This window comes from Camelina sativa, chromosome 14 (genome assembly GCF_000633955.1).
Source record: "Camelina sativa cultivar DH55 chromosome 14, Cs, whole genome shotgun sequence".
Lineage (NCBI taxonomy): Eukaryota > Viridiplantae > Streptophyta > Magnoliopsida > Brassicales > Brassicaceae > Camelina > Camelina sativa.
Window position 1 is genome coordinate 2,501,709 of NC_025698.1, and position 22,681 is coordinate 2,524,389.

At 38.6% G+C, this 22,681-nt stretch overlaps 8 protein-coding genes and 1 pseudogene across 15 annotated transcripts; 6 read left to right on the forward strand and 3 right to left on the reverse strand.

The window, feature by feature from the left end:
* Positions 21-904, forward strand: LOC104739147 (calmodulin-like protein 7). The gene has a single exon (XM_010459408.2). It carries the CDS (start codon positions 293-295, stop codon positions 746-748), a length of 456 nt encoding a protein of 151 aa, XP_010457710.1. The 5' UTR covers positions 21-292; the 3' UTR covers positions 749-904.
* Positions 1,205-2,615, forward strand: LOC104739148. Of its 5 annotated transcripts, none has more exons than XM_010459412.1 (4): positions 1,365-1,473; positions 1,950-2,018; positions 2,127-2,246; positions 2,424-2,615. In XM_010459412.1, exons 1-4 carry the CDS (start codon positions 1,401-1,403, stop codon positions 2,438-2,440), a joined length of 279 nt encoding a protein of 92 aa, XP_010457714.1. In that variant the 5' UTR covers positions 1,365-1,400; the 3' UTR covers positions 2,441-2,615. The 5 variants fall into 5 exon arrangements, with proteins under 5 accessions (XP_019091546.1, XP_010457714.1, XP_010457715.1 ...); XM_010459413.1 differs by having other exon boundaries at positions 2,461-2,615; XM_019236001.1 differs by lacking the exon at positions 1,365-1,473 and adding an exon at positions 1,205-1,358 and having other exon boundaries at positions 2,145-2,615.
* Positions 3,065-4,296, forward strand: LOC104743164 (probable fructokinase-3). The gene is made up of 3 exons (XM_010464275.2): positions 3,065-3,490; positions 3,573-3,905; positions 3,988-4,296. Exons 1-3 carry the CDS (start codon positions 3,089-3,091, stop codon positions 4,294-4,296), a joined length of 1,044 nt encoding a protein of 347 aa, XP_010462577.1. The 5' UTR covers positions 3,065-3,088.
* Positions 4,404-6,715, forward strand: LOC104739149 (annotated as a pseudogene).
* On the forward strand, positions 11,463-13,221 carry LOC104739150 (probable fructokinase-2). Of its 2 annotated transcripts, XM_010459415.2 has the most exons (4): positions 11,566-11,967; positions 12,052-12,384; positions 12,503-12,619; positions 12,711-13,221. In XM_010459415.2, the coding sequence occupies exons 1-4, from the start codon at positions 11,566-11,568 to the stop codon at positions 12,846-12,848; spliced, it is 990 nt and encodes a 329-aa protein (XP_010457717.1). In that variant the 3' UTR covers positions 12,849-13,221. The 2 variants fall into 2 exon arrangements, with proteins under 2 accessions (XP_010457716.1, XP_010457717.1); XM_010459414.2 differs by having other exon boundaries at positions 11,463-12,384.
* On the reverse strand, positions 13,213-14,707 carry LOC104739151 (B-box zinc finger protein 24). The gene is made up of 3 exons (XM_010459416.2): positions 14,277-14,707; positions 13,744-14,064; positions 13,213-13,645 (listed from the first exon to the last, which is right to left on the reverse strand). Exons 1-3 carry the CDS (start codon positions 14,457-14,459, stop codon positions 13,403-13,405), a joined length of 747 nt encoding a protein of 248 aa, XP_010457718.1. The 5' UTR covers positions 14,460-14,707; the 3' UTR covers positions 13,213-13,402.
* On the reverse strand, positions 15,525-17,182 carry LOC104739152 (protein ENHANCED DISEASE RESISTANCE 2-like). 2 transcript variants are annotated; one of them, XM_010459417.2, is made up of 2 exons: positions 16,947-17,182; positions 15,525-16,504 (listed from the first exon to the last, which is right to left on the reverse strand). In XM_010459417.2, the coding sequence occupies exon 2, from the start codon at positions 16,487-16,489 to the stop codon at positions 15,569-15,571; it is 921 nt and encodes a 306-aa protein (XP_010457719.1). In that variant the 5' UTR covers positions 16,490-16,504; positions 16,947-17,182; the 3' UTR covers positions 15,525-15,568. The 2 variants fall into 2 exon arrangements, with proteins under 2 accessions (XP_010457719.1, XP_010457720.1); XM_010459418.2 differs by having other exon boundaries at positions 16,937-17,182.
* On the forward strand, positions 17,527-19,562 carry LOC104739154 (glucose-induced degradation protein 8 homolog). The gene is made up of 7 exons (XM_010459419.2): positions 17,527-17,700; positions 18,067-18,211; positions 18,323-18,470; positions 18,561-18,636; positions 18,755-18,866; positions 18,963-19,054; positions 19,160-19,562. Exons 1-7 carry the CDS (start codon positions 17,674-17,676, stop codon positions 19,202-19,204), a joined length of 645 nt encoding a protein of 214 aa, XP_010457721.1. The 5' UTR covers positions 17,527-17,673; the 3' UTR covers positions 19,205-19,562.
* LOC104739155 (probable transcription factor PosF21) lies at positions 19,606-22,233 on the reverse strand. 2 transcript variants are annotated; one of them, XM_010459420.2, is made up of 5 exons: positions 21,981-22,233; positions 21,057-21,752; positions 20,599-20,731; positions 20,395-20,479; positions 19,867-20,284 (listed from the first exon to the last, which is right to left on the reverse strand). In XM_010459420.2, the coding sequence occupies exons 2-5, from the start codon at positions 21,719-21,721 to the stop codon at positions 19,893-19,895; spliced, it is 1,275 nt and encodes a 424-aa protein (XP_010457722.1). In that variant the 5' UTR covers positions 21,722-21,752; positions 21,981-22,233; the 3' UTR covers positions 19,867-19,892. The 2 variants fall into 2 exon arrangements, with proteins under 2 accessions (XP_019091858.1, XP_010457722.1); XM_019236313.1 differs by lacking the exon at positions 21,981-22,233 and having other exon boundaries at positions 19,606-20,284; positions 21,057-21,721.

The following is a 22,681-nucleotide window of genomic DNA, read 5'->3' on the forward strand; positions in this document are numbered from 1 at the left end:
CCCCCCCCCAACATGTCCTCTCCCTTTACCGATTAACAATATCAAAGAAAGACAATCTTCTATCTCCGTCTTCCTCCCTATATTTGGCTAACTAATGTCTCTTTTGACTCTTTTAACTCCCACCTAGATTTCTTAATTCCTGCCCTTGTCGGGGGGATTCATCGATCTCCAAAGAAGCGAGGAAAGGGTAAAAGATCTTCCGGAGAAACCCTTTTTCGGCTTCACGGAGCCCTCACCGGCCATTCTCTTTTCTTCCTCCACACGTAGCCATACAAAATTTGAAAAAAAAGAGATGGATCCGACAGAGCTAAAACGCGTGTTCCAAATGTTTGACAAGAACGGGGACGGGACGATCACGGGAAAAGAGCTAAGCGAGACACTACGAAGCCTCGGGATATACATTCCTGACAAGGAGTTGACTCAGATGATCGAGAAGATCGACGTGAATGGTGACGGGTGCGTGGATATAGACGAGTTTGGGGAGCTTTACAAAACTATAATGGACGAAGAAGACGAAGAAGAAGAGGACATGAAGGAAGCTTTCAATGTGTTTGATCAGAATGGAGATGGGTTTATAACGGTGGATGAATTGAAAGCGGTATTGTCTTCCTTGGGGCTCAAACAAGGTAAGACCTTGGATGAATGTAAGAAGATGATAAAGCAAGTGGATGTTGATGGTGATGGGAGGGTTAACTACCAAGAGTTTAGACAAATGATGAAAGGCGGTGGTTTTTGTTCTTTGAGTTAATTAATTAATTTTTTTTTTTTTTTGTGTGTTTTTCTTTTTGTATTCTTGATTTAATTCTATTGTTTTAGGAATGAAAGAAAGAAAAAGAAAAACAAATTTTAGTTGGCGCATTTTTGTTTTGGTTTCCTAAAACATAGTTTCCATATTGTTGTTGCTTCCGGGCATTATATTATGGCTTCGTCTTCGCAAAATATTATCATAAGTAAGAATATGTGTAACAATGTGGATCGATGCGATTGTGTAAATTTGTGCTAGCTTGAGATTTTATAGATGGTTTTGGTTTAACGTACGTAATGAGAATCTGCAACGTGGAAGAGTGCAACGAAATCTAATAAGAGATAGGTTGGTTTAATTCGGTTTTACAAAATTAAATATACCGGTTTTTTAAATCCGGTTCAACTTTTTTTAAAAACCAGATCGGTTACCACGATTCTTCTTCTACCTCGCTCTCTTCTCGAATCTTATTAGAAGAACTTGAAATCTTAAAAAGTCGTTCTTTGACATTTCACTCTCTGAATAGAGAAAAAAAGAGAGAGAGAGAGAGAGAGAGAGAGAGAGGAGATATCCATCGCTTTCAAGCTCTCTGGGTCTCTCTTTGAAATTGAAAAAGGTATTTTTTTCTTCTCTCTTAGCTATTTCCCTGATCCTTTCTATGTATCTGTTTCCGCTCCAACACTTGTCACATTGGCTCGTTATCGCTAATGTCGTCGATTTAATCAAACTCAGTAAGCATTTTGAAGTTCACGAAAGTAGCGATCAGTTTTCAATTTTGTAAATTTCTAATTTCCAATTACAGTTTCTCGATTTAGAGTTCAGGGTTTCTTCTAATTAAGGGTTTTGAAACAGCGATTAGTTGTAACCACTTTCGTTTCTGAAATCTGAGAGTTCTGTGTTGGGATTACAGTGTGATACGTGATTTTTCGTAATCTGGCTTCTACTATGTGTATATATATACATATATCTTAATCATTCAGTTTTAGGTGGAAGGTGTTTATGCAGAACTCGTTTAGATCACCTTTAGCTTACTGCAGATTTTGGTTTCTTGTTTCGCAATGGTTGATTACTAAGTGAACCTTGTTTAGTTTCGTAAACCACCAGCTAGATTGAGTGCTTCTTCTTGTTTAATTTCAAACCTTATTATAATTGGGTTTTTTAGTTTGGTGCTGCTAAAAGTTCTGGAATGAATATGTGATGATGCTAGGGGAAATGGGGAGAGAGAAGAGTCCTGGCTTGAAGATCCTCTGGGTCTGGACTATCGGCACTGCAGCTAGTATGATACTCTTTTCTGTCATTCTAATTACCAGAGTTTCGTGTTCCGGATCCTATATTCTCTATGGATATAGATCATGAGATCAATCGTATGTGTAATAGTGAGCAGTCTTTTGCTTCTTTTCAGTATTGGTGACCAGTGTTGTCCGCACAAGAATGCAGGACATGCAAACCATGATGAACCAGAACCAGGAACAAGCACCAAAACGAAATCAGAATGCAAGTGCAGGTGATTCTTCCGCCTTAACAGATGAAACAATTTTGCCTGAGTCAGATCGAGAGATTGCGAAAGAACTTAAATAAAGAAGAGCTTGCTTCTGTTTTTTTTTTGTTTGTTCTTCTTTTCGTACTCTTCCTTTACAGTGCTCCATGAACAGGATGAGACAAATGGATTTTGTATTTGTAGTTTGCGGATGTGATTAGAAGATTCTAAATGTTTCTAGGAGAATAACTTGAAAAGTGAATCGACCAAGCAGCTTGATGACTGATGAGGAGTGCTTAGCAGTGTTTTTTTGTCTGTGTGAATTGTTTGTTATGAAGGAGAAGCTAGCTAAATTTGGTTGCTCTTAAGTTTAATGTTAATCAAGGCTACAAAATAGTGTGCTCTTTGTCTCTGATCGATGAGCCAATCCATCTTTTTAGAACTTTGCTAACTTTTATTGTCTTGTATCAACTTTTTTTGTGTGAACTTTCATATAGTCCATTAGACTATAGGATGTACCAAAGAGAGTGAAAGTAGAGTTAAGAGTGTTTTGTTCTTATCCACTATCCAACATTTCCATGATCTCAAATCAGATGGAAGAATTTTAATTGCAGAAATGTTAATATATCTGGAATTCAAGATATAGTTAGTATATCTACAATTTCTATAAGCTATATAGTCCACGTTCCCAAGATATCTTCAAGGTTTGACTGGTTTATGATTTGTTTCTTCTTAATAAAAAAGAAAAGAAAGACCACAACATATCTATAACCCTATCTTCACTCCTTATATAAACTAGTAAAAATTAGTCCAACTTCATTCACTATTCAATCTTCAATCTCTCAAAGGCAAAATCGATCTCATTCAAAATGGCATCATCCACCGGAGAGAAAGGCCTCATCGTGAGTTTTGGCGAGATGCTCATTGACTTTGTCCCTACCGTATCCGGCGTCTCCCTCTCCGAATCCCCCGGATTTCTCAAAGCTCCCGGCGGTGCTCCTGCCAACGTTGCCATCGCCGTGTCACGGCTAGGAGGTCGCGCCGCCTTCGTAGGAAAGCTTGGTGACGATGATTTCGGCCACATGCTCGCCGGAATCTTGAGAAAGAACGGTGTCGCGGATGAGGGGGTCAATTTCGACAAAGGAGCAAGAACTGCACTCGCTTTTGTGACTCTGCGTTCCGATGGAGAACGAGAGTTTATGTTTTACCGGAACCCCAGCGCCGATATGCTTCTCCGGCCAGACGAACTGAATCTTGAACTAATCAGATCCGTACGTAAAATCTTGCTCTCTCTGTTTTCAAGATTTTTACTCTTGTAATTTCACGTGTAAATTAATTTAACCGTTTGTGCAGGCGAAAGTGTTTCACTATGGATCAATAAGTTTGATAACGGAGCCATGTAGGTCGGCTCACATGAAAGCAATGGAAGTGGCGAAAGAAGCCGGAGCTCTTCTCTCCTACGACCCCAACCTCAGGGAACCTCTATGGCCATCGCCTGAAGAAGCTCGGACTCAGATCATGAGTATCTGGGACAAGGCTGACATCATTAAGGTCAGTGACGTGGAGCTTGAGTTCTTGACCGAAAACAAAACGATGGATGACAAGACGGCAATGTCTCTATGGCATCCCAATCTGAAGCTCTTGCTTGTTACTCTCGGCGAAAAGGGATGTACTTATTTCGCAAAGGTATAATCTTTTTTTTTTGGTTTCTTGTTGATAAAGAAAGCTTACTTATAGTTATAACAATAAAAAAAAACACACTCTGTAGAAATTCCATGGAACTGTTGAAACTTTCCCTGTGGATGCGGTGGATACTACCGGAGCTGGTGATTCTTTCGTTGGTGCGTTTCTGCACCAGATTGTTGATGATCAATCAGTACTCGAGGATGAAGTGAGATTGAGGAAAGTTTTGAGATTTGCAAACGCTTGCGGAGCCATCACGACGACTAAAAAGGGAGCCATTCCAGCTCTTCCCTCAGATAGTGAAGCTCACAGCTTTCTTAAAGACAAAAAGAAACGTCAAACTTATCTCAAGTTCTCAAAATTATGTTGTACGGCTTCTCCTTGTCAATTGTGATTTTTGTAATGTGTTTAATAATAAGAGACCATAAGAGTTATCGACGTGTCCAATAATTATTGGGTGATACCTTTTAATAAAAAAAAAAAAAAATCAACTCAATGGCTGTGAAGAAGCAAGTCTATCAACTCCAACAGAAAAGCCAGAAAAGCCAGACTTACGGGCTTTAATTTAGGCCCACTAGTTTGGTGTATATATAGGGGAGTACATCACACTTGGAGTAGAAGAAACCCTACGGATCGAGAACTTTGTGTCTGTGATTTGTTGAAGTTGATAGAATGGTTCAGATGAATGCGGAGCCTGAGTACGCGACAGCTAAAATAGCGGTGTGGTGGGACATGAAGGGCTGTCCGATTCCCCGCGAGGGTTATGATGCTCGTCAGGTCCGTCCGAGCATAGAAGGGGCGTTGAAGGAACTAGGCTACTCGGGTCCTGTCTCCATCACCGGGTATGGCGACCAAAGACAAACCCCTTATCACATCCTGAAAGGGCTCTCTTCCACCGGAGTCGGTCTTGCACACATCAAACCCGGTTAGTCCAATTGCTATATCGATCTCTGAATTTAGGGGTTTAAAATTTTCAACAAATCTAAGTCCCTTTGCCTTTTGATTGACTGAAGCAGAAAGCATATACTCACTCATGTATTCGAATATGCTGGAGTGGCGAGATGATAATCCTCCTCCGGCTTCAATGATGCTCATATCCGACCAGTGGCGAGAAGTCTTCTCTTGGGATCTGGCCCGTCTACAACAGCAGACGAGATACGACTTTTTTCTGGTTTACCCATCAAGGTCTCGCGCATGCTCGGCGCTGGCTACTTGTGGAGAGTGGACCTGGGAAAGCTTACTTGAGCCCAAAAGCGCACTTGTTGAGGACAACTACAGTAGTGAATTATCTTCTGCCAAGTTTTATTGCAAATCGTGCTGTTTCGAGTGCCATACCCTGTAGGGTTTCAGGACTCATCTCTCGAGAAGAAAGCATGCAGTGCAAGTAAGCATCCTCTCTCTCGCTCTCTCTCTCTCTCGTGTACATTGTCCAACTATACTATTTGAGCTGTTTGTTTCCACTCGCAGGAGGTTATGAACCCTATACATCCAGATCTTGACGAAGTAACGAGGAGATGGGGAAAGAACTATGCTGCGAAGCCTGAATACGCGACAGCTCAAATAGCGGTGTGGTGGGACATGATAGACTGTCCGATTCCCGAGGGTTATGATGCTCGTCAAGTCCGTCGGAGTATGGAAGTGGCTTTCAAGAAACTAGGCTACTCTGGTCCTGTCTCCATCACTGCCTTCGGCGACCACAAACAAACCCCTGATCACATCCTGCGAGGGCTCTCTTCCACTGGAGTCGCTCTTGCACATACCACTCCCAGTTAGTCCCTTTTGGTTATCCATCTCTGGAATTTTTAGGGGTTTAAAATTTCAACTATCTCTACTGACGCATGCTTTCCTGTTACTGAAACAGAAATCCAATACAAGCGCATCTTTGCAGATTTGATGACGTGGCAAGATCATAATCCTCCTCCGGCTACCATTATGATCATATCCTCCTCCGATGCTGTGGAGATGGTGTTCTCAGATTGTCTTGCCGAGGTACTACAACGGACGAAATACAACCTTTTTATGGCTTATTCATATAGGCCTTACAAAATGTCAGTCCTGCTCACTTCTGCAGAGTGGCTTTGGGAAAGCTTACTTGCAGGTGTTTGTTTGTCCTCTCCTCATCACCCAGTAACGTTTGAAACTAATTACGCTGTTTCTGAGCTGTAGTTAATTTTTTTCTTTTTTTTTTCCACTTGTTTCAGAGACACAAAGACGCGTTCTTCAGAAGTGCAGTGTTCTTCAGAAGTGCAGTGAAAGGGGTGAATGTACCAAAATGTTTTATTGCCAATACTGCTTTTGTGAGTGCGAAAGCCTTGAAAATTTCAGGAAGCATCTCTCAAGCGAAAAACATGCAAGCAATGTAAGCATCCTCTCCTCTGTATCATCAATACGTTGTCTAACCATTTGAGCAACAACCTCTTTAACCTTTTCCATTCGTTGTCAAGCAGGAGGGTGTTGATGTTCCTGGGGGTATTAGTTTGAACCACTACTATCATAGGCTACATCTCAAGGCAAGTTTTTCTTAATGATAATTATAGATTTTCAACAAAGAAAAACATCCGATTTCTTATAAAATGTGCATGTTCCGTATACTATACGTATATATCTTGTAGGCCAAAGTACTAGAAAGTTTTCCAAAGACCGTACGTACGAGGAAAGCATACCGGACGGGATTTGGTCATCTTCATAATCATTTACGTCTTACTTATCGTTGAGCTCGACGTAGGCCTTGAATATTTCAAACCTGCAAGAAAGAGTGGTGAAGTTGTTAATTTACTCGAGTGATAAGTCCTGGAAGCTCATTTCGGTTTGTTTGTTTAAAATACTGGTTATATATATTTAAACAAAAAGTAAGTTAATCCTATTTTTCACTGACATAAATTCTACAAGTTGAAAAAAACAATGGCTCAAACCCTTCTTAGGAAATGTAACGTGCAGAGGAAAAATGGGTTATGACGGGACCTTGCACTTTGACCAACCCATCCAATGAGAACAGCTGGCATTCTAAACCCACGAATCTGAGGATGAGACAATCACCAAATCAAAGGATGAAAGAGGAAACTACAACCTGAACACATGTATAGTATGAACAATACTCAAAAGGCTATATAGTATGAACCTGAACACATGTATTTGCCGCTGGGACAATCTCAGCATTCTTTGCCCCTGTAAAAGGTGAAACAAGACCAAACAGTCAACATTCAGTTGACTAAGCACTCGTCACAAACTTGTTACTGATCTCTCCATAGTTACCGTTTAGTGCCCAGAAGCCAAACGGTCTTGTAAAAACCATGATCATGAATTCACAAGCCAACCCGATGAAAAGCAAGATCGATATCTGATGTTGTACTTCATCCTTATCCTGCTCCTGCATAATTAAGCATTATTCTATCAGGAATTGCTATACATAATGTGCACCTGACATTCACAACAGAAACTACAACCTATTTCTTAATTCCGATACGTAGCACGAGAGACATCTGCCCAATCAACCTATTTATTGACCCTTTCATGTTTCCTCTTTCAAAGTCTGTCACGTATTATGTATACAACTTGTGTCTGCATGTGTGTAATTAAGATATTTTGTTCGTTTCTTCCCGTTTTTTAGACAATACGATGCTTTTGTTTTAATGACATATCTATACGACTATACCATATGCTATTTTAACGTAATTTAAATTCTTCCGTAGGGGAATAACGTGTATCTGAAACAAAATTAAACGTAAGATACGATTATCACTATTTCACATCCAACGAAAAAAAAAAAGCTTAGGGCATCTCCATTGATGAATCTTAAACAAAGGTGCTTAACACATATTTTTATTATTAATTTTGAAAAAGTTAAATTTAGAACTTCTTGACAAACTGTAAAATTTTATAGGTCAATTGAAAATTGTTAAATTTGGGGTTCTTAAAAAAATAATTATAAATATTATATATTTTTAAAAACTTAAAAATGATATGCATTTCATAAATATTTAAACAAACATGACGTTAAAGTATATTACAAATAGATTAAAAAACGATTAATTTTAATCTTGATTTGTGTCAAATTTTTCCCATATATTCTCAACCAAAATTTTTTCATGTCGATTTTGACTTTATTGTCGATTTTGTTTATTTCATGAGCTTCAAAACGCTTCAGATGTACCATTAGAACATAAGAGGCTTTAAAAACAGATAAACTCTTCTGAATCCTAACCGCCTATTCGCATCCTCCACAGTTATAACCATTATCTATATACTCAACAGCAGTGTAATATGAAAGTGCTTTTTCCAATGAACTTGCCTAGACTTAGGTCAATAAACGATTCCTCTTTCACGGAGCTATGGGAACAGTTCTCACATTTCAAAAATTTGGTCTACCAAGCTTTCCCTATAATCATCTACAGAAGGCCGCATTCATACTAGTAAATTAAGATTACTATGTTTTGAAAATGTATTTACTACAGCCTTATAATGGTTAAATATATATCACTTAATATTAGATATTACTACAAAAAAAATATATCACTCTTATGTCCATCAAAAGAATTAATATGAAAAAAAACATCAAAAGTTGTATCTACGAAAACAATGACCTAAATTCTAAATTAAGATTTGTAATCTTATACTATTATTTGTGTTAAAAGAGATGCACTTTTTTGTACACTAAAGATACAACCAATGGCGGACCCATGTAGAATTTAGGAGGGTCAACTGACCGGGTAAATGTTGAAATCGTATTGTTTTGCATGTATAGCTATAAATTTCCAATAGCATAGTTGGTCTTCCGTTAGTATATTGATCCTCTAAACCTTGGTTCGATTCCTCCCTGCTACACCAATAGTCTCTTTTTCAATTTAACCAGCTTATAATTTTTTTTTGACCCGCCACTGGATACAACTGGTTGTAGACATTTAATGAACTATTAGTATTTTGTTGTGTTTGTTTTTTTCGTCTTTGTGTTTTTCTAATTGATTTTTGTCTTCAATTGTTTACATAGTAAATTAAATTGTATACTTACCAATTGACTATGCATTTGTTTTTATATAATAAAAATAGAAGGAAGCAAATGTAAAACTAAAATTCCGTCAATTCAAATTAAGAAGAGGTGAAGAGATTAATGTGTAGTCATCCTAATTTATTTTCCATATTTTTAGTTTAAAAACTATTTTGTAAATCCTCATTAACTCTCCAGATGATAAGAAACACGGGGAGCCACAGCACTGACAACCTCGTCCACGTATCTGTCCATGGGTACATAGGAATTGGGGGTAAAGAAGAGCGGAAGCTGTGGAAAAAGATAACACATGTGGTCAAAATTTGAGTCAAAAATAGTTAAAACATTGACAAAAGTTTGGCTTAGGATGCTTGCTTTGCTTACCCTGGATTTATGTTCTCGACTAGAGAGATGCTTGATGAAATTGTCAAAGCATGGGCCAGTAATATCTTCGCACACAGCGCAAACCCAAGAGACAGGTTCAACCGTTTCAGTGCAGGTATCTTGAGAGAGAGAGGAGGAACACACACCTAACAGAAGAGAGTTTTCCCAGATGGACTTTGCATCAGTGAAGGCGTCAAAAGGAAACATTGTGTTATATCCATCTTCTTTTAGGAGGCTCATCATGTCATATACTTTTGAGACAGGGCGGGATATGACCATTATATTAGTTGGAGGAGGGTTATCAATAAAACAATCAAAGACAAGTCCAAGCAAGGATCTGAAACCGTGGGAGCCGTTATGAAGAGAGATTTCACTGGAAAAGAGCGCTTTAAGGATGCCACGAGTGACCTTTGAAAATACGCCAACGACAGTGATGGTGATAGGACCAGAGTAGCCTAGCTTCCTCGAATTCCGTTTGATACATGGACGCACCTCACGAGGATCATAGCCATCGGGAACCGGAAACCTCTTAATGTCCCACTAGACCGATACTGCAGCCACAGCTGCCTCCTTCGTAGGCGGAGGCGGAAGCATCATTCAAAAAAACCCTAAAGAAATTACCGGAGGGATAAGCAGAGTTGGTTGGATCTCGATATCGACTAGAGCTATAGGGTTTTGAAATCCAACGCCGCATATATATATATAGAGAGAGAGAGAGTTAGACATTACGCTTTCTTTCTATTTTCTAAAGAATGGCAACATGCAAATTTCCAAAATTATTGTATATCGATATTATCATTAATTAGACTAATTAAGGATGTACCAGACTCGTTTCTTCGGTCGGTCCAGTCTGGTGTTCTCCAGTTTAATTACTACTATATATATGCCGCCTCATACAAATTAATTAGAGTAATTTGTCTAGGGTCAAGATGGTAAAATCTGCACATGTTATTCCGATTAACATACACTTTTTTACATCTATAGGTTTATTGGTTTATGTATTTCAATTAATTTGAAAATTCGACTCAAAATCATGAATTATTATTGGTTTATGATGTATTTCAATTAATTTGAATTTTTTTACTTGCAACGGCAGTGATGGTGAGATAGGAGCAGAGAAGCCTAACTTTCTCAAATTCCGTTTGATACACGGACCCACCTGACGAGGATCATAGCCATTAGCCATCGATCGGGGACAAGAAACCTCTTTATGTCCCAATATAACGATACAGGGACCACAGCTACCTCCTTCGAAGGCTTCTGCATTATTCAAGAATCAAGACTTCAAACCGTAAAACAATAACAAATACAAAACCTCGGATGGTACGTAGATTTAGACGGTTAAAGCAACGAGAGATAAACAGAGTAACACGTCCGTATCAGATACTTGTGGATCAAATATATAACTTTAATGAGTCGATGAATATCTAAGAACCCTAAGGAGCGAGAAATTCACCTGAGAGAGATAAGCAGAGCTGGTTTGGTTTCGAAACCCCTAATTTAAAGAGAAAATAAAATACCAACGCCGCAAATATGTATATTAGTTTGGCTACTCTTTCTTTCTAAAGCATCCAACGTACATACTTTTCGAAAATTATTTTATATCCATATGTATCATTAGATTAGGGATGTACCAGACTAGTTACTTCGATCGGTCCATTATTAGAGTTATTTTATTTTGTGTATGGTGAAAAAAGAAAATAAATAGATATGAATTTTATTTTTATTTCTGTCAAAGAATGAGTGATCAGTAGATTCAAGAGTGTTTTGTTCTTATCCACTATCCAAATTTTTTGATTTCCATGGTTAACTTTATACAGAACTTTTTATCATAATCATATAGAAATGCGGAATTCAGTGAACCTTAAGATGTAAAATTTGATTCAAAACCGTTTGTATTTAGAAAAAAAAAAAAACACAATTTCTTACGTGACAGGTAAGATCCATTGAACCCTAAAAGAAGTATTGACTACAATTGAAAATCATATAGAAGAATCTTTTGCAAAAATGTTAAGAAATCTTAAATTTAAGGTATAGTATATATGCAATTTCTATAAAACTAATATATTTAAAGTTAAATCATATCTTCAAGGATTAACTTGCTTTTTCTTTTTTCTTTTTTCTTTTTTTCTTCCAAGATTATTATGTGAAGAAATGACCTCAAAACAAGATATTATTATCAACCCTGTCTTCACTCTCTTTGAACCGTATATAAACTACTCCAACCTTCGTTCACTTTTCATTCTCTCTATCGTCTTCATTCTCCGATCTTTTGAACGCAAAATCGATCTTGTTCAGATGACTTCATCCACCTTCGATAAAGGTCTCATCGTCAGCTTCGGTGAGATGCTCATTGACTTCGTCCCTACCGAATCCGGCGTCTCCCTCTCCGAATCTCAAGGGTTTCTCAAATCCCCCGGCGGTGCTCCGGCCAACGTGGCTATCGCGGTGTCGCGTCTCGGAGGTCGTGCCGCCTTTGTAGGTAAACTCGGTGACGATGAGTTTGGCCATATGCTTGCCGGAATCTTGAGGAAGAACGGTGTCGCCGATCAGGGGATCAATTTCGACAAAGGAGCAAGAACTGCACTCGCCTTCGTGACTCTACGTTCTGACGGAGAACGAGAGTTTATGTTCTACCGGAACCCCAGCGCCGATATGCTTCTCCGGCCAGACGAGCTTAACCTTGAGCTAATCAGATCCGTACGTAAAATCTTTCTCTCTGTTTTCAAGATTTCAAGATTGTACGTATTTGGTGGTTTTGTGACTTATTATTTGCTTGTGCAGGCGAAAGTGTTCCACTATGGATCAATAAGTTTGATAACGGAGCCATGTAGGTCAGCTCACATGAAGGCAATGGAAGTGGCGAAAGAAGCCGGAGCTCTTCTTTCCTACGACCCCAACTTGAGGGAACCTCTATGGCCATCGTCTGAGGAAGCTCGGACTCAGATCATGAGCATCTGGGACAAGGCTGATGTCATTAAGGTCAGTGACGTGGAGCTTGAGTTCTTGACTGGTAACAAAACGATCGATGATGAGACAGCTATGTCTCTGTGGCATCCCAATCTGAAGCTTTTGCTTGTTACTCTCGGCGAAAAGGGATGTCGTTATTACACTAAGGTAATGTAACGCAAAAGTTTATGTTTCATTCATCATCNCATTCATCATCATCATCATGACCATGGTGTGTGCTTTTCATTGATGTTCTCTTGTACACTTGCAACAATATGATTTGTAGGGTTTCCATGGATCGGTTGAAACTTTTCATGTGGACGCGGTGGATACTACCGGGGCTGGTGATTCTTTCGTTGGTGCGCTTCTGAACCAGATTGTTGATGATCAATCTGTATTCGAGGTAATAAATCTCAGTGATCTTGTGTATACAACTCAATTGTGTAGATCTTGCTCAGTCCATCAGACTTAATTTACTGATGTCGTTTTTATAGGAGGAAGAGAGATTGAGAATTGTGCTGAGATTTGCAAACGCTTGTGGAGCCATCACGACGACTAAAAAGGGAGCCATTCCAGCTCTTCCTTCAGATTGTGAAGCTCTCAGCTTTCTTAAAGGACAAGTAGAAGCGTAAAACCTATCTTCTTTAGTCCACAATTCTCCTTGTCCATTGTAATTTTGTGTGTTTTGGATTCTTGCTGATGTTTCTGATTTGTGGTAAAAAGAATTCCAAAGTTTTTCTTCTTTTGTCAGCTCTTTATCTCTTCTTTTCTTCTTCAATCTATTGAATAAAACAGAATTGTGGTGTCATATATGTCACAAGGTCTATAAAAAGCAGATTAGTAAACATGTAGAAACGAAAAACCTAAGTGAAACAGAGCAGACACATTTGGATTCGAGTTTTTTTTTGCATCAAGCATAAAGCATTTACCATGTTATTTACCATGTTCAAGAGGTATGAACAAACTCAAAACACAGGCATCTCAGAGATTTGGACAAAAACGAAAGAGAAATATGTGATAAGCTCTCTCAACATATCTTACACGACTTAAAAGACAAAACTATAGGTATGACATTTAAACACCATACATTGATACATCATCCTTAAGCAGATAGGTTTCTTGTTTTAGTTTCTTCTTTTAGATTGAAGAATGTCTACACATACTGTAGTTTACATATAATAGCTCTTTAGCCAAGATCAGGAACAATGAAGTGCTCCTCATCATCATCATCATCTCTGATCTCAAACCTCGGCTTCTTGTTGGGAACATTCGACTTCATGGGTTTGTATGAATGAACATGACCTAAATGCGAAACAGAAAGCTCAGGAACTTCAGCTGCAGGAAGAGCCTCCTGATTAATCTGATCACCAAAGAATCCCATATCTGAAAACCAGTCTAACTCCCCGGCCCCAAGATCAAGCTGTCCTTTCTGCTCAATTTCAGACAAGAAGAAGTCAATATCAAACTTGCTACAAACAAAAAAAGTGAGAAGGATCTAACATGAGTGAATCTCAAACTCATGTCTACCTTATCATTGGATTCAATATCAGAGAAGTGGAAGAAATCGTCAACAGCCCACGGAAGCTGAGTAGCAGAAGAAGCTTGTTGCTGCTGCTGGTTTGGTGTTTTAGCAGGAACCTGATTAGCTTTCTGTTGGTTGTTGGAAGGCTCAGATTGATTCTTCTCCAACTCTTTAGTGCAGCTAGTTGAGGTGAGAGCTACTTTGATCCCAGTGGCTAAGAACCTCTGGTGATTAGCAGATCGAGAATTAGCAACGTGGATGGACTCATCGCAATCCCTGCAAAGCAGAGCTCTATCCTCTACACAGAAAATGAAAGCTGCCTTCTCCTGCAGGTCATAACAGCATAATGAATGAGCAAACCCTAGTCTTTCTTAAACAACAAGGCATACATACAAATCTGCTACAGTTTCTTCTATAACATGTATAAAAATCACAACTTTGTAACAGAGTTATATAACCAAACTAACGAATCAATCAGATCTTCGACGAGATCTAATCAATAACAACCTTGAGAAAGAGAGATCTATGTGTGACTTACTTGGCAGATATCGCAACGAGGGAATTTGGTAGAGAGAGAGTTGAGATGAAGGCGTTGATGCTTGCTAGCGAGTTTGTTAGCGGCGTGAATCTCGATGTCGCATTTAGGGCAAAGAGCTGCTTCGTCGGCGCAACATATCACCGTCGCCGGAGCTTTCTCACACACATCACACTGTATCTTCATCTTCAAATACAGCAAAAAACAGAGGTTTTTTTTTATTGATAGCTAGATACTGGGGGAAAGCAATCAGAAACAGAATGATTAAAAAAGAGGATGTCTGTTTTGCTTGTCTGGCACTTGTTAGAGTAGCTAAACAGAAGATTAGGTTTTGAGAAATGCCTACAGAAATGGAGATGCAACAAGTTGGTTGGTGAGCTAATGGTTGAGAATGAATGAAAAGAGAGAAGAGAGAAGAAGAAGAAGATAAAAGGGGATTTGATGAATCTCTGGAAAATCTGCTTCTGCGTATCAAAAGGAAACACTCTGCTTCTTCCAGCAAGGTCCCGTGGGTCCTACGCTTCTTCTGTGGCTCTCCTTCGCCCTCTCTCCTTCTAGATATTATTTTTTATATATTATTTCACACTTGCTTTTGCTTTTTTTTTTTTTTATAATTATCTCAGCAGAGATTTTGGATTTGTTTACTTTGTTCTCCTCACCAAGTTAGTTGTTTACTAATCCAGTCAAATAGTTCGACTAGACTTTTCTTTTAACTTGTTTACTCTTCGTTTTGCGAGTTGTTGCCTCGAATTTCAAGTTTACTGAACTTTCTAATAAGAATACCAAGAAAGATTATTATTTAAAAATGGGCTTTCACCAGCATGAAGTAAAGAGAGTTGGGTTTCAATCAAAATCATCAGTGAGAGTTTGGACAAAAGTGAGACTCTCTCTCTCAGAAGTGGAATACTACACGACGACTACACGTAATCTGGATATGGACATGTGAATTTATTCTTTGTAATGACATATTGTGTAATATATACCATTCGATCAGATATTTTTTCTTCTTCTTTCGATATTTTTGCTTTTCTCTCAATCATGAAAATGATTAATGCAAATCATTACAAATATACTGGCAATGGCACGCGTAATGTTAAAAGCCTGTTCTAGAAAGAAAAAAATGATCCGAAGTTTTGACATGGTTTGTTGTTGGATTATCCCATGTTAGTATAAACCAATCTATTCATGTTTTGGATAAGAATTGAGTTTTTTTTTTTTTTTAGTTTGTTTGTTTTCTTTGGACTTTGGTAATGAAAAAAAATCCAAGAGATTCAAAGAATTGTGAAAAAACCAATCTATACATGTACATCCTTGTGGATATCCCCATGACAAGTAGTATTGTTCATGTTTGCTGTATCTTGATTAAGCAGATTAGAGAATCCATTACCTATTGATTTCCACCAGCTAGACCGCTCTAAGGTTGTTTGATCCTCATTACCGGACAGTTCAATAGACCTGCCTGATTCAGTCTGCAGCTCAGAGAATCTCACAGCTCCTAATAGCTGTTCTGGAAGCTCTGAGTCGGTCTGACTCTCAATGAGGAACGCAAGATCAACTGTCAATGTTGTAATATAGCCAAAGGCGAGGTGAACAATGGCACTGGCGACCATTGACGAACCGATATCAACATCAACCTCGACAAAGTTATCCCCTGTGACATATTTGCAAGACAGTGCACGTCCAATCACACAGATGGCTTGCTCTCCAACAGCTTTTCTTACAATCCAAGGGCCTTTGACAATGTTTGCAATCAGCTTAAGCCTCGATTTCTTGAAACCATCATCTCCTTTAAGAAACCGATCCATCAGGGATCCTTCAAGGATAGGCTCAGTGGTAACAAAGTAAGCCACAGCACTGTAATTGTCTTTGTGAGGAAGCTGGAGATTGAATGCCCAGACAAAAGGCTTAGTAGTTCCATTCGTTTGAGTCTCCTCGTCGATAGCTTTCCTGATACGGCTGCTGGGATAACTCAGGATCTCAGAAAGCTTGTTAGGACCTTTAATCCAATCAAAACCAAGAGGCTTAAGAAGGAAATCATCGGCAGGTATTTTAGCTTTGTCAGAGAAATACTTTGGCCCTCTAACCATAAATGTGTCAGGAGATGGCGTAGTCCAACCGTTATTGCAGTTATCTGGTTTAAGACATGGAACAGCTCCTTCTGATTTAACTCTTTTAATCCATTCTGGCTCAGTTTCTTCACCTACAGAACCAGCCATATCTTGTAACAAAACCTGCAAAGCACAACTTAAACCCTTGAGTACTCCAATGGATTCTAAATAGACAAAATTGCTCAAAGAAACAAGAATGGGAGCAATGTGTTGGTGGTAACTTGAGGTTCAATTCACAGCTACACCAGAGAACTAGAATATGAGTAAATCACATCAAAATTCAACACATGATTCTGTAGAAACCATAAGCCCTTGATGATCTTAAATAACATACAAAAGACAAAAACACAGGGCCTAGTTAATTGAATTCAACATTGAATCACCATCTACAACACCAAGTAGAACAAGGAATTGGCGAAAGGGGATTAAAAAAAGTTATTCTGATTTAAAAGAAACAGAGCAATCGAACCCCAGAAAAAAAAAACGAAAACAAGTATTAGGAGATTCACGAGGAATCTTCCACAATATAATAAGGAGAAGGACAAGGAGCGTAACTATAAACCACCTTATCAGCAGTAGTCGAAGAAGACAAGGCGGATCCTCCAAAAACCCTAATTTCAAAGGTTAAAAAAGTTGTCAAAGAAGAAGAAGATTAAAATCCTATATTACGGAGTATCTTTGTGAGCTGTTATTATTAATTTGTTTTGGGATTATTAAGCCTTTTGAAACAGAGAGAAGAAGCTGTGATTAGAGAGATCCTTCATCCTTCGCTAGCGTAACGCTTTTTGTTCATATCTACTATCTTATTATCTCCTTTTATTATTTATAAACTCCAACTGTAAATTATTTAGAATTTATTAAAATAAACTTTTTTTTCCCTCATATTTAAAAATTAAACTTTATCAACTGGATTTAACAAAAATTATATTTTTTTTATGAATACTCTAAAAATAAAACTAAATTATACTACTCTAATCAAGTAATATTTTTAAGATAATGTTAGCTTTTTATCCTTGTAAATAAAAAGGTAATAATGAAAAGAAATGGAAAAATCCAAATTACATTACTTAATATAAATTAAAAAAAAAAAGATATTATAAAAAGATATTTTATTCTCCTCGCACATCGTAACTATTATTTATTTATTTATTATTCGGCGCCTCTCCTCCTCTCTCCGGTCATACGCCTCCACCGAATTGGCCTTCTCATCCTCGATTCTTCCTCTCTCCGGCGTCGGCAATCATAATTTTTTACTTCTCTCACCGTCCGTCGAGTGGAGCATTTACGCTGATATGGATCCTCGTCAATTCGAACACTCCGTAAGTTAATTTTATTCTCTCTGCGTTTTTAACATGTCCCCTCTCGAGATTTCCAGAAATCGGAATAACTTATCCTGCTCCTGCGCTTTTGATCATTTACCACTTTCATTCGATTCGATTGGGTTACTATTATCGATTATTCTCTAGGTTTTTAGCATTGCTGCTTATCCTCTTGTGTATTTGGTCGCTCTTCGTAGATCCTCCCTAGTCTTCTCAAACTTCAAACATGAATGCCTTAGTTTGAACTTTTTTAGGTTTACAAATTGAACCAAATTTTATAGTTTCACTAGAATTGCTATGTCATATCTTCAAGCTGTGTGTATTACTAGTGTTATCCTCTCTAAAAGGATCGTCTATGTTGAACAGGTTGTGGGTGATAATGATATTCACAGCATTGTAATGTCATATCTTCTGCACAACTGCTTCAACGAAACTGCAGACTCCCTCGCTTCTTGTACTGGTGGTGTTAAACAACCTGCTGGTGATCGTGATAATATCCAGAGAAGAAAACGTCTCTACAACTTTTTTCTTTCTTATCTTTTTTTTTTTTTTTACCCTGCTGTTTAACGAATGCTTATTGTGCACTCTTCTTGTCTGTGTATATGTTTTTTATTTATTTCAGAAATCATACATTTTGTACTGGAGATGAAGGCATTGAAGGCTGTTGAACTAACTGATCAGCTAGCTAAAGACTTGCTTGAGAAAAACAAGGATTTGCACTTTGATCTTCTACGCCTTCATTTTGTGGAGCTAGTCTGTGCTCGGAAATGGTGAGAAAAATTTTATGATTGCTTTTCCGTTGAGGAATCCGGTTTCTTATTAGTGCCTTGAATCTTGAAAGTGATTCTCCCCATGTGCAGCAATGAAGCTATTGAATTTGCTAAGACAATATTGGCTCCTTTTGGGACCGTCCAAAAATACGTAGAAAAGCTTGAAGTAAGTCTGAAATTTTGTTTTTGACCCCTATCATTCATGTTTGTCTTGATGTATTGGCATTCTACGTTTTCTGTTCTTCCAATTGATGGGAGACTTGTTCTCGTTCTTCCTGCGGCAGGACGCAATGGCATTGCTGGCTTATGATGACCCTGAGAAATCCCCACTGTTCCATCTCTTGAGCTCTGAATACCGACAACAGGTTGCCGATAATCTGAACCGCACAATTCTTGGTCAGTTCCTTTTTTTTTATTCTCCAATAAATTCTCTAGCCTCCTGTAACCTTTACAAATTGCAAGTTTTTTTAACTCATTCTTCACATCGTCTAGAACACACAAACCAACCAAGCTACACACCAATGGAAAGGATTATACAACACGTGACAGTTGTGAGACAATACTTGACTGAGGAGAACGGCAAAGTAATCATAATATTTCAGTACTTACCCGTCTATCTAATACGGTGTAGAAACACCCTAGGAATAGTCTGTGCCTGTGTTAATACGCTATTTTATGTCTTATGATAGGATGCGTTTCCTCCATTCGCTTTGAAGGATTCTCTCAAAGGCTAAGATTGGAGGACCACTCCAAAGTTTGCTAGGAGGAGGATATGCTAAGCATTGTCATGTAAATACCAAAAGGCTTGCTCATCTCCATTTATTGAATCTGTCTTCATCTCCAGCAAACATGGAGACAAGGTTAGTCTTCCATGGCCACAGGAGAGAGTTCCGGTTTGCTGTTGCAGGAAATCAATATGTGAAGGGCAGTATCTGTTTGGTTTGGTTTGGTTCAGTTCTCTACCGGAAAATTGTTTTCTCAACTTTTGTGCGAGTTTGGTCGATAAATCTGTGATCCATATCCTTGGAAAACATATATAACTTTGTAACTATCGTTTATGTTTTTGATAAAGAACACCCACAATTCAAGATTCTTTGCAGACATAACAATCTTCAAAGCGAAGACCAAATGAAACTTCGCAAATAATCAAAATGAACAAAAGCGAAAGAATTTGAATACGACTAAAGACTACAGACTTGGATTATCCCCAGTTTTAACCAAATGACCAAATCCAAGAACTTTTCAAGAGCTTAGGATCATACAAAGAAAACAATGACTTCCCTAACAACTTCTAAACACGCAACTTCTAAGCTGTCTTGTTTTTAACTCTAGAATGCAGTAAATCCCAAATCAATGAGCTGGCAATGAGAAAGGAGCTAATTCAAGAGTAACTTACTAAACTGGACACTAACACAGTTACACTCAATCTTTTGTCGAGGGAGCTTCAAGATCAGGCGATGCCACACTCTCTTTCTGACCTGAAGAAGGGATGGGCCTTCTTACGTCTGAGGCCCCGCTTTGTTGTTCCTGTTGTTGAAGCCTCTGCTGCTGCTGCTGAAGCTGATACAGTTGCTGCTGCTGAAACTGAAATTGCTGGTGCTGCTGTTGTTGTTGCTGCTGTTGTTTTTGTGACTGGATCTGGAGCTGCTGGAACTGTTGTGCAGCTAAGACGGTGTGCATCGACTGATTATTGGGATAAAATGGCTGGTTTGGTCCAAAAGAACCATAGTTCATCACTGGTGCACCGTTTGATGTACCTTGCCCCGTCAATACCTTAAGATGCTGGACTTCCTCCTTCAGTGCATCATTTAATGCTGTCACATAGAGAAAGACGACCAATAAGGTCAGCATTGACAACAGTGAGCAAGGAAACATGATAAGAATTATCAGTCTGTATGTAAGTGTTTGTGAGGAAGATCCTCACCATCCTGTAGGTGAACCTGTTGCTCCATTGTTTGTACTCGTATTTTAAGCTCATTGTTTTCAACATTCATGCCATTTGTATCTCTCTGAACAGAAGGAAGAAAAGAGAACAAGATTAAAACCATAAGCTTACAATATGTTAACAAATATCATAGCCTATAGTTAAATTTGGTCAGAAGGACCCTAAAACACTAATTTACCCAACCTGTAACAGAGTCAACTGGGCTGAGAGAGACGTTGCCTCTGTTTGTAAAGTCTGTACTTTCCTCTCGAGCTCTGCTATGTATCTCATCTTCCTCTCTTTTGACCTTGCTGCAGACTGCCTGTTTGCCCAAATCCTGTCAAATGATAAAACAGGTCATGCATCTTCTCCAACAAAGAAGCAAACATACACAAATGAAAGAAAAAGATCTGTCTTCCGCAAAATAAGAGAACATTGCATAGGACTATCAGCAAGGAAGGTCCAACAATCTCAGCTAAATATCATAGAAAACTTAAACTGATGCGGCACTTTGAAGCAGATGGAGAAGCTTAATGAAACATCTTCCTTCCTTGTCGAAAAACTTAGAACTAATAGGGCGGTAACAATTTGATCATGTTACATCGAATCTATATAGAGCTTCTTATAATCAGCAAACATAGAAGGAAATATAAAAAATGTACCTCTTAGCACGTTTTGGATCAATGAGAGCAAGCTCAGAAAGTTTAGCAGCAGAGATGGCTTTCTTAGAGTCAACTCCAGACACATCTTCATTCCCAGACATAAGCATCTCAGGCTTGATAGTTGTTGAACCGTCCATCGATTGGCTATGTTGGTGCCTGATTCTCGGTCTTTCACTAGAGCTACCAGGCGCACTCTGAAGGTTAGAAGTGGAGACTCCTAATTCATTCCTCCAAGCAGGCTCTGATGGCTCAACCATTTGCGAAGTAGAAGTAGCCGAAGAATTAAATTTATCCATATCAAGATACATATACATCAAGTCCTCATCGGTGTCATCAGAGAAAGAAGGTCCATCAGCAGCACCAACAACACCAAGATCACTATCAAAGCTCAAGTCATCAGGGAGAGTAAGAATCTCCGAATGAGCTCGGCGATGGCCAAGATTCTTAGGTGGATTATCCGGCATTCGGCTTATATCATGGCTGAACCGGTTAGTAGCATCTGCGCTGCTGCTGCTGCTCCCAGTTGGAGTCAAGTGAGGAGGAGGAAACGATGATTCAGCTTTCATTGCAAAGCTACTTGCATTTGGTGAAAACGTTGAGTAACGACCTGATGGTGGAGGTAAGCCTCCACTAGGTGGTGGTGCTGGAGATTTCTCTTTATCCATTTCCAGAACTTGACCTTAAAACCCTACTAATCTGCATCATAACCATCATTTTCAATTATATTGTATACTATAGCTATCACAGATTAAATCTTAAGCTATCACAATTCCTTAACTAAGGAGATACAAACAACCCTGGGGGATAAAAATTCACACGCTTTTATCTCAGCCCCAAATCAAAACAAACCCTAGATAATTCACACACGCTAAAGAGAAACCCTAAAGCAGATTATTGAAAGATAGGATCTTTTCAGGAACTTACAGAGATCTAGTAGTAGTGTGAGCAGCCTCCAGAAACCAAAGAAAAGGTAAGAAAGTGGAATTATGTGGGAAAATTCCCAAAATCTGTGAGAAAAGATGGCTAATGGGAGCAGAGACGGAGAAAACACAGAGAGATCCTACGAGAGAGGAGGAGGAAGAAGAAGAAGAAGAACATTCATTCTCTCTCCATTAAAGGATTCGTGGAAGGAACTGGTGTGCATCGGAAGATTTGCAAAGTGACGTCGTATTGACTTAATCGGTCTGGTGGAACTTACAAGTGTGTGTACAACAAACTTTTTTACTGCTTTGGTCGGAATTTGGGTAATAATCACCTGCTTTAGCGTGTTGCTATGAGTGATATTACTGACCGTTGGATTGGATCGATAAGATGATCAGACGTCTGGTTCGTGATGAAGATGCAGAAAGACGAATTGGTTTCGTCAAATTTGGTTCACGTGGTTGTTAATTTTTGGTTGGACCGTTGAGTGCTGCGTATTTTATATATATTAAAATTTGATGACTTTCTAATTATTTTATTAGGGAAATTACTAACCAAGAAGTTGAAACCATGTGATATTGTTTTCCATGGCTTACGTATGATGTCTTTCAATCATTTGAAATATAATATTTTAAAAGACATATTTTTACTTATTAAGAGATAAAATCATAAAATAGTTTGAACTTTGAAGAGTCATGGTTTTA

Excerpts from the sequence above, each read along its gene's own strand:
- LOC104739155 (XM_019236313.1), bottom strand. The coding sequence starts at position 21,721 with ATGGATAAAGAGAAATCTCCAGCACCACCACCTAGTGGAGGCTTACCT. Across the intron at positions 20,732-21,056 it reads GATCCAAAACGTGCTAAGAG|GATTTGGGCAAACAGGCAGT; the intron begins GTACATTTTTTA and ends ATCATTTGACAG. Across the intron at positions 20,285-20,394 it reads ACAGGTTCACCTACAGGATG|CATTAAATGATGCACTGAAG; the intron begins GTGAGGATCTTC and ends TCTATGTGACAG.
- LOC104739147 (XM_010459408.2), top strand. The coding sequence starts at position 293 with ATGGATCCGACAGAGCTAAAACGCGTGTTCCAAATGTTTGACAAGAAC.
- LOC104743164 (XM_010464275.2), top strand. The coding sequence starts at position 3,089 with ATGGCATCATCCACCGGAGAGAAAGGCCTCATCGTGAGTTTTGGCGAG. Across the intron at positions 3,491-3,572 it reads ATCTTGAACTAATCAGATCC|GCGAAAGTGTTTCACTATGG; the intron begins GTACGTAAAATC and ends CCGTTTGTGCAG. Across the intron at positions 3,906-3,987 it reads GATGTACTTATTTCGCAAAG|AAATTCCATGGAACTGTTGA; the intron begins GTATAATCTTTT and ends CACACTCTGTAG.
- LOC104739152 (XM_010459417.2), bottom strand. The coding sequence starts at position 16,489 with ATGGCTGGTTCTGTAGGTGAAGAAACTGAGCCAGAATGGATTAAAAGA.
- LOC104739150 (XM_010459414.2), top strand. The coding sequence starts at position 11,566 with ATGACTTCATCCACCTTCGATAAAGGTCTCATCGTCAGCTTCGGTGAG. Across the intron at positions 12,385-12,502 it reads GATGTCGTTATTACACTAAG|GGTTTCCATGGATCGGTTGA; the intron begins GTAATGTAACGC and ends TATGATTTGTAG. Across the intron at positions 12,620-12,710 it reads ATGATCAATCTGTATTCGAG|GAGGAAGAGAGATTGAGAAT; the intron begins GTAATAAATCTC and ends TCGTTTTTATAG.
- LOC104739154 (XM_010459419.2), top strand. The coding sequence starts at position 17,674 with ATGGATCCTCGTCAATTCGAACACTCC. Across the intron at positions 18,471-18,560 it reads CTAGTCTGTGCTCGGAAATG|CAATGAAGCTATTGAATTTG; the intron begins GTGAGAAAAATT and ends CCCCATGTGCAG. Across the intron at positions 18,867-18,962 it reads TCTGAACCGCACAATTCTTG|AACACACAAACCAACCAAGC; the intron begins GTCAGTTCCTTT and ends CACATCGTCTAG.
- LOC104739148 (XM_010459409.2), top strand. The coding sequence starts at position 1,401 with ATGTATCTGTTTCCGCTCCAACACTTGTCACATTGGCTCGTTATCGCT. Across the intron at positions 1,474-1,949 it reads CGTCGATTTAATCAAACTCA|GGGAAATGGGGAGAGAGAAG; the intron begins GTAAGCATTTTG and ends TGATGATGCTAG. Across the intron at positions 2,019-2,126 it reads GACTATCGGCACTGCAGCTA|TCTTTTGCTTCTTTTCAGTA; the intron begins GTATGATACTCT and ends AATAGTGAGCAG.
- LOC104739151 (XM_010459416.2), bottom strand. The coding sequence starts at position 14,459 with ATGAAGATACAGTGTGATGTGTGTGAGAAAGCTCCGGCGACGGTGATA. Across the intron at positions 14,065-14,276 it reads CTCGTTGCGATATCTGCCAA|GAGAAGGCAGCTTTCATTTT; the intron begins GTAAGTCACACA and ends TATGACCTGCAG. Across the intron at positions 13,646-13,743 it reads ATATTGAATCCAATGATAAG|AAAGGACAGCTTGATCTTGG; the intron begins GTAGACATGAGT and ends GAAATTGAGCAG.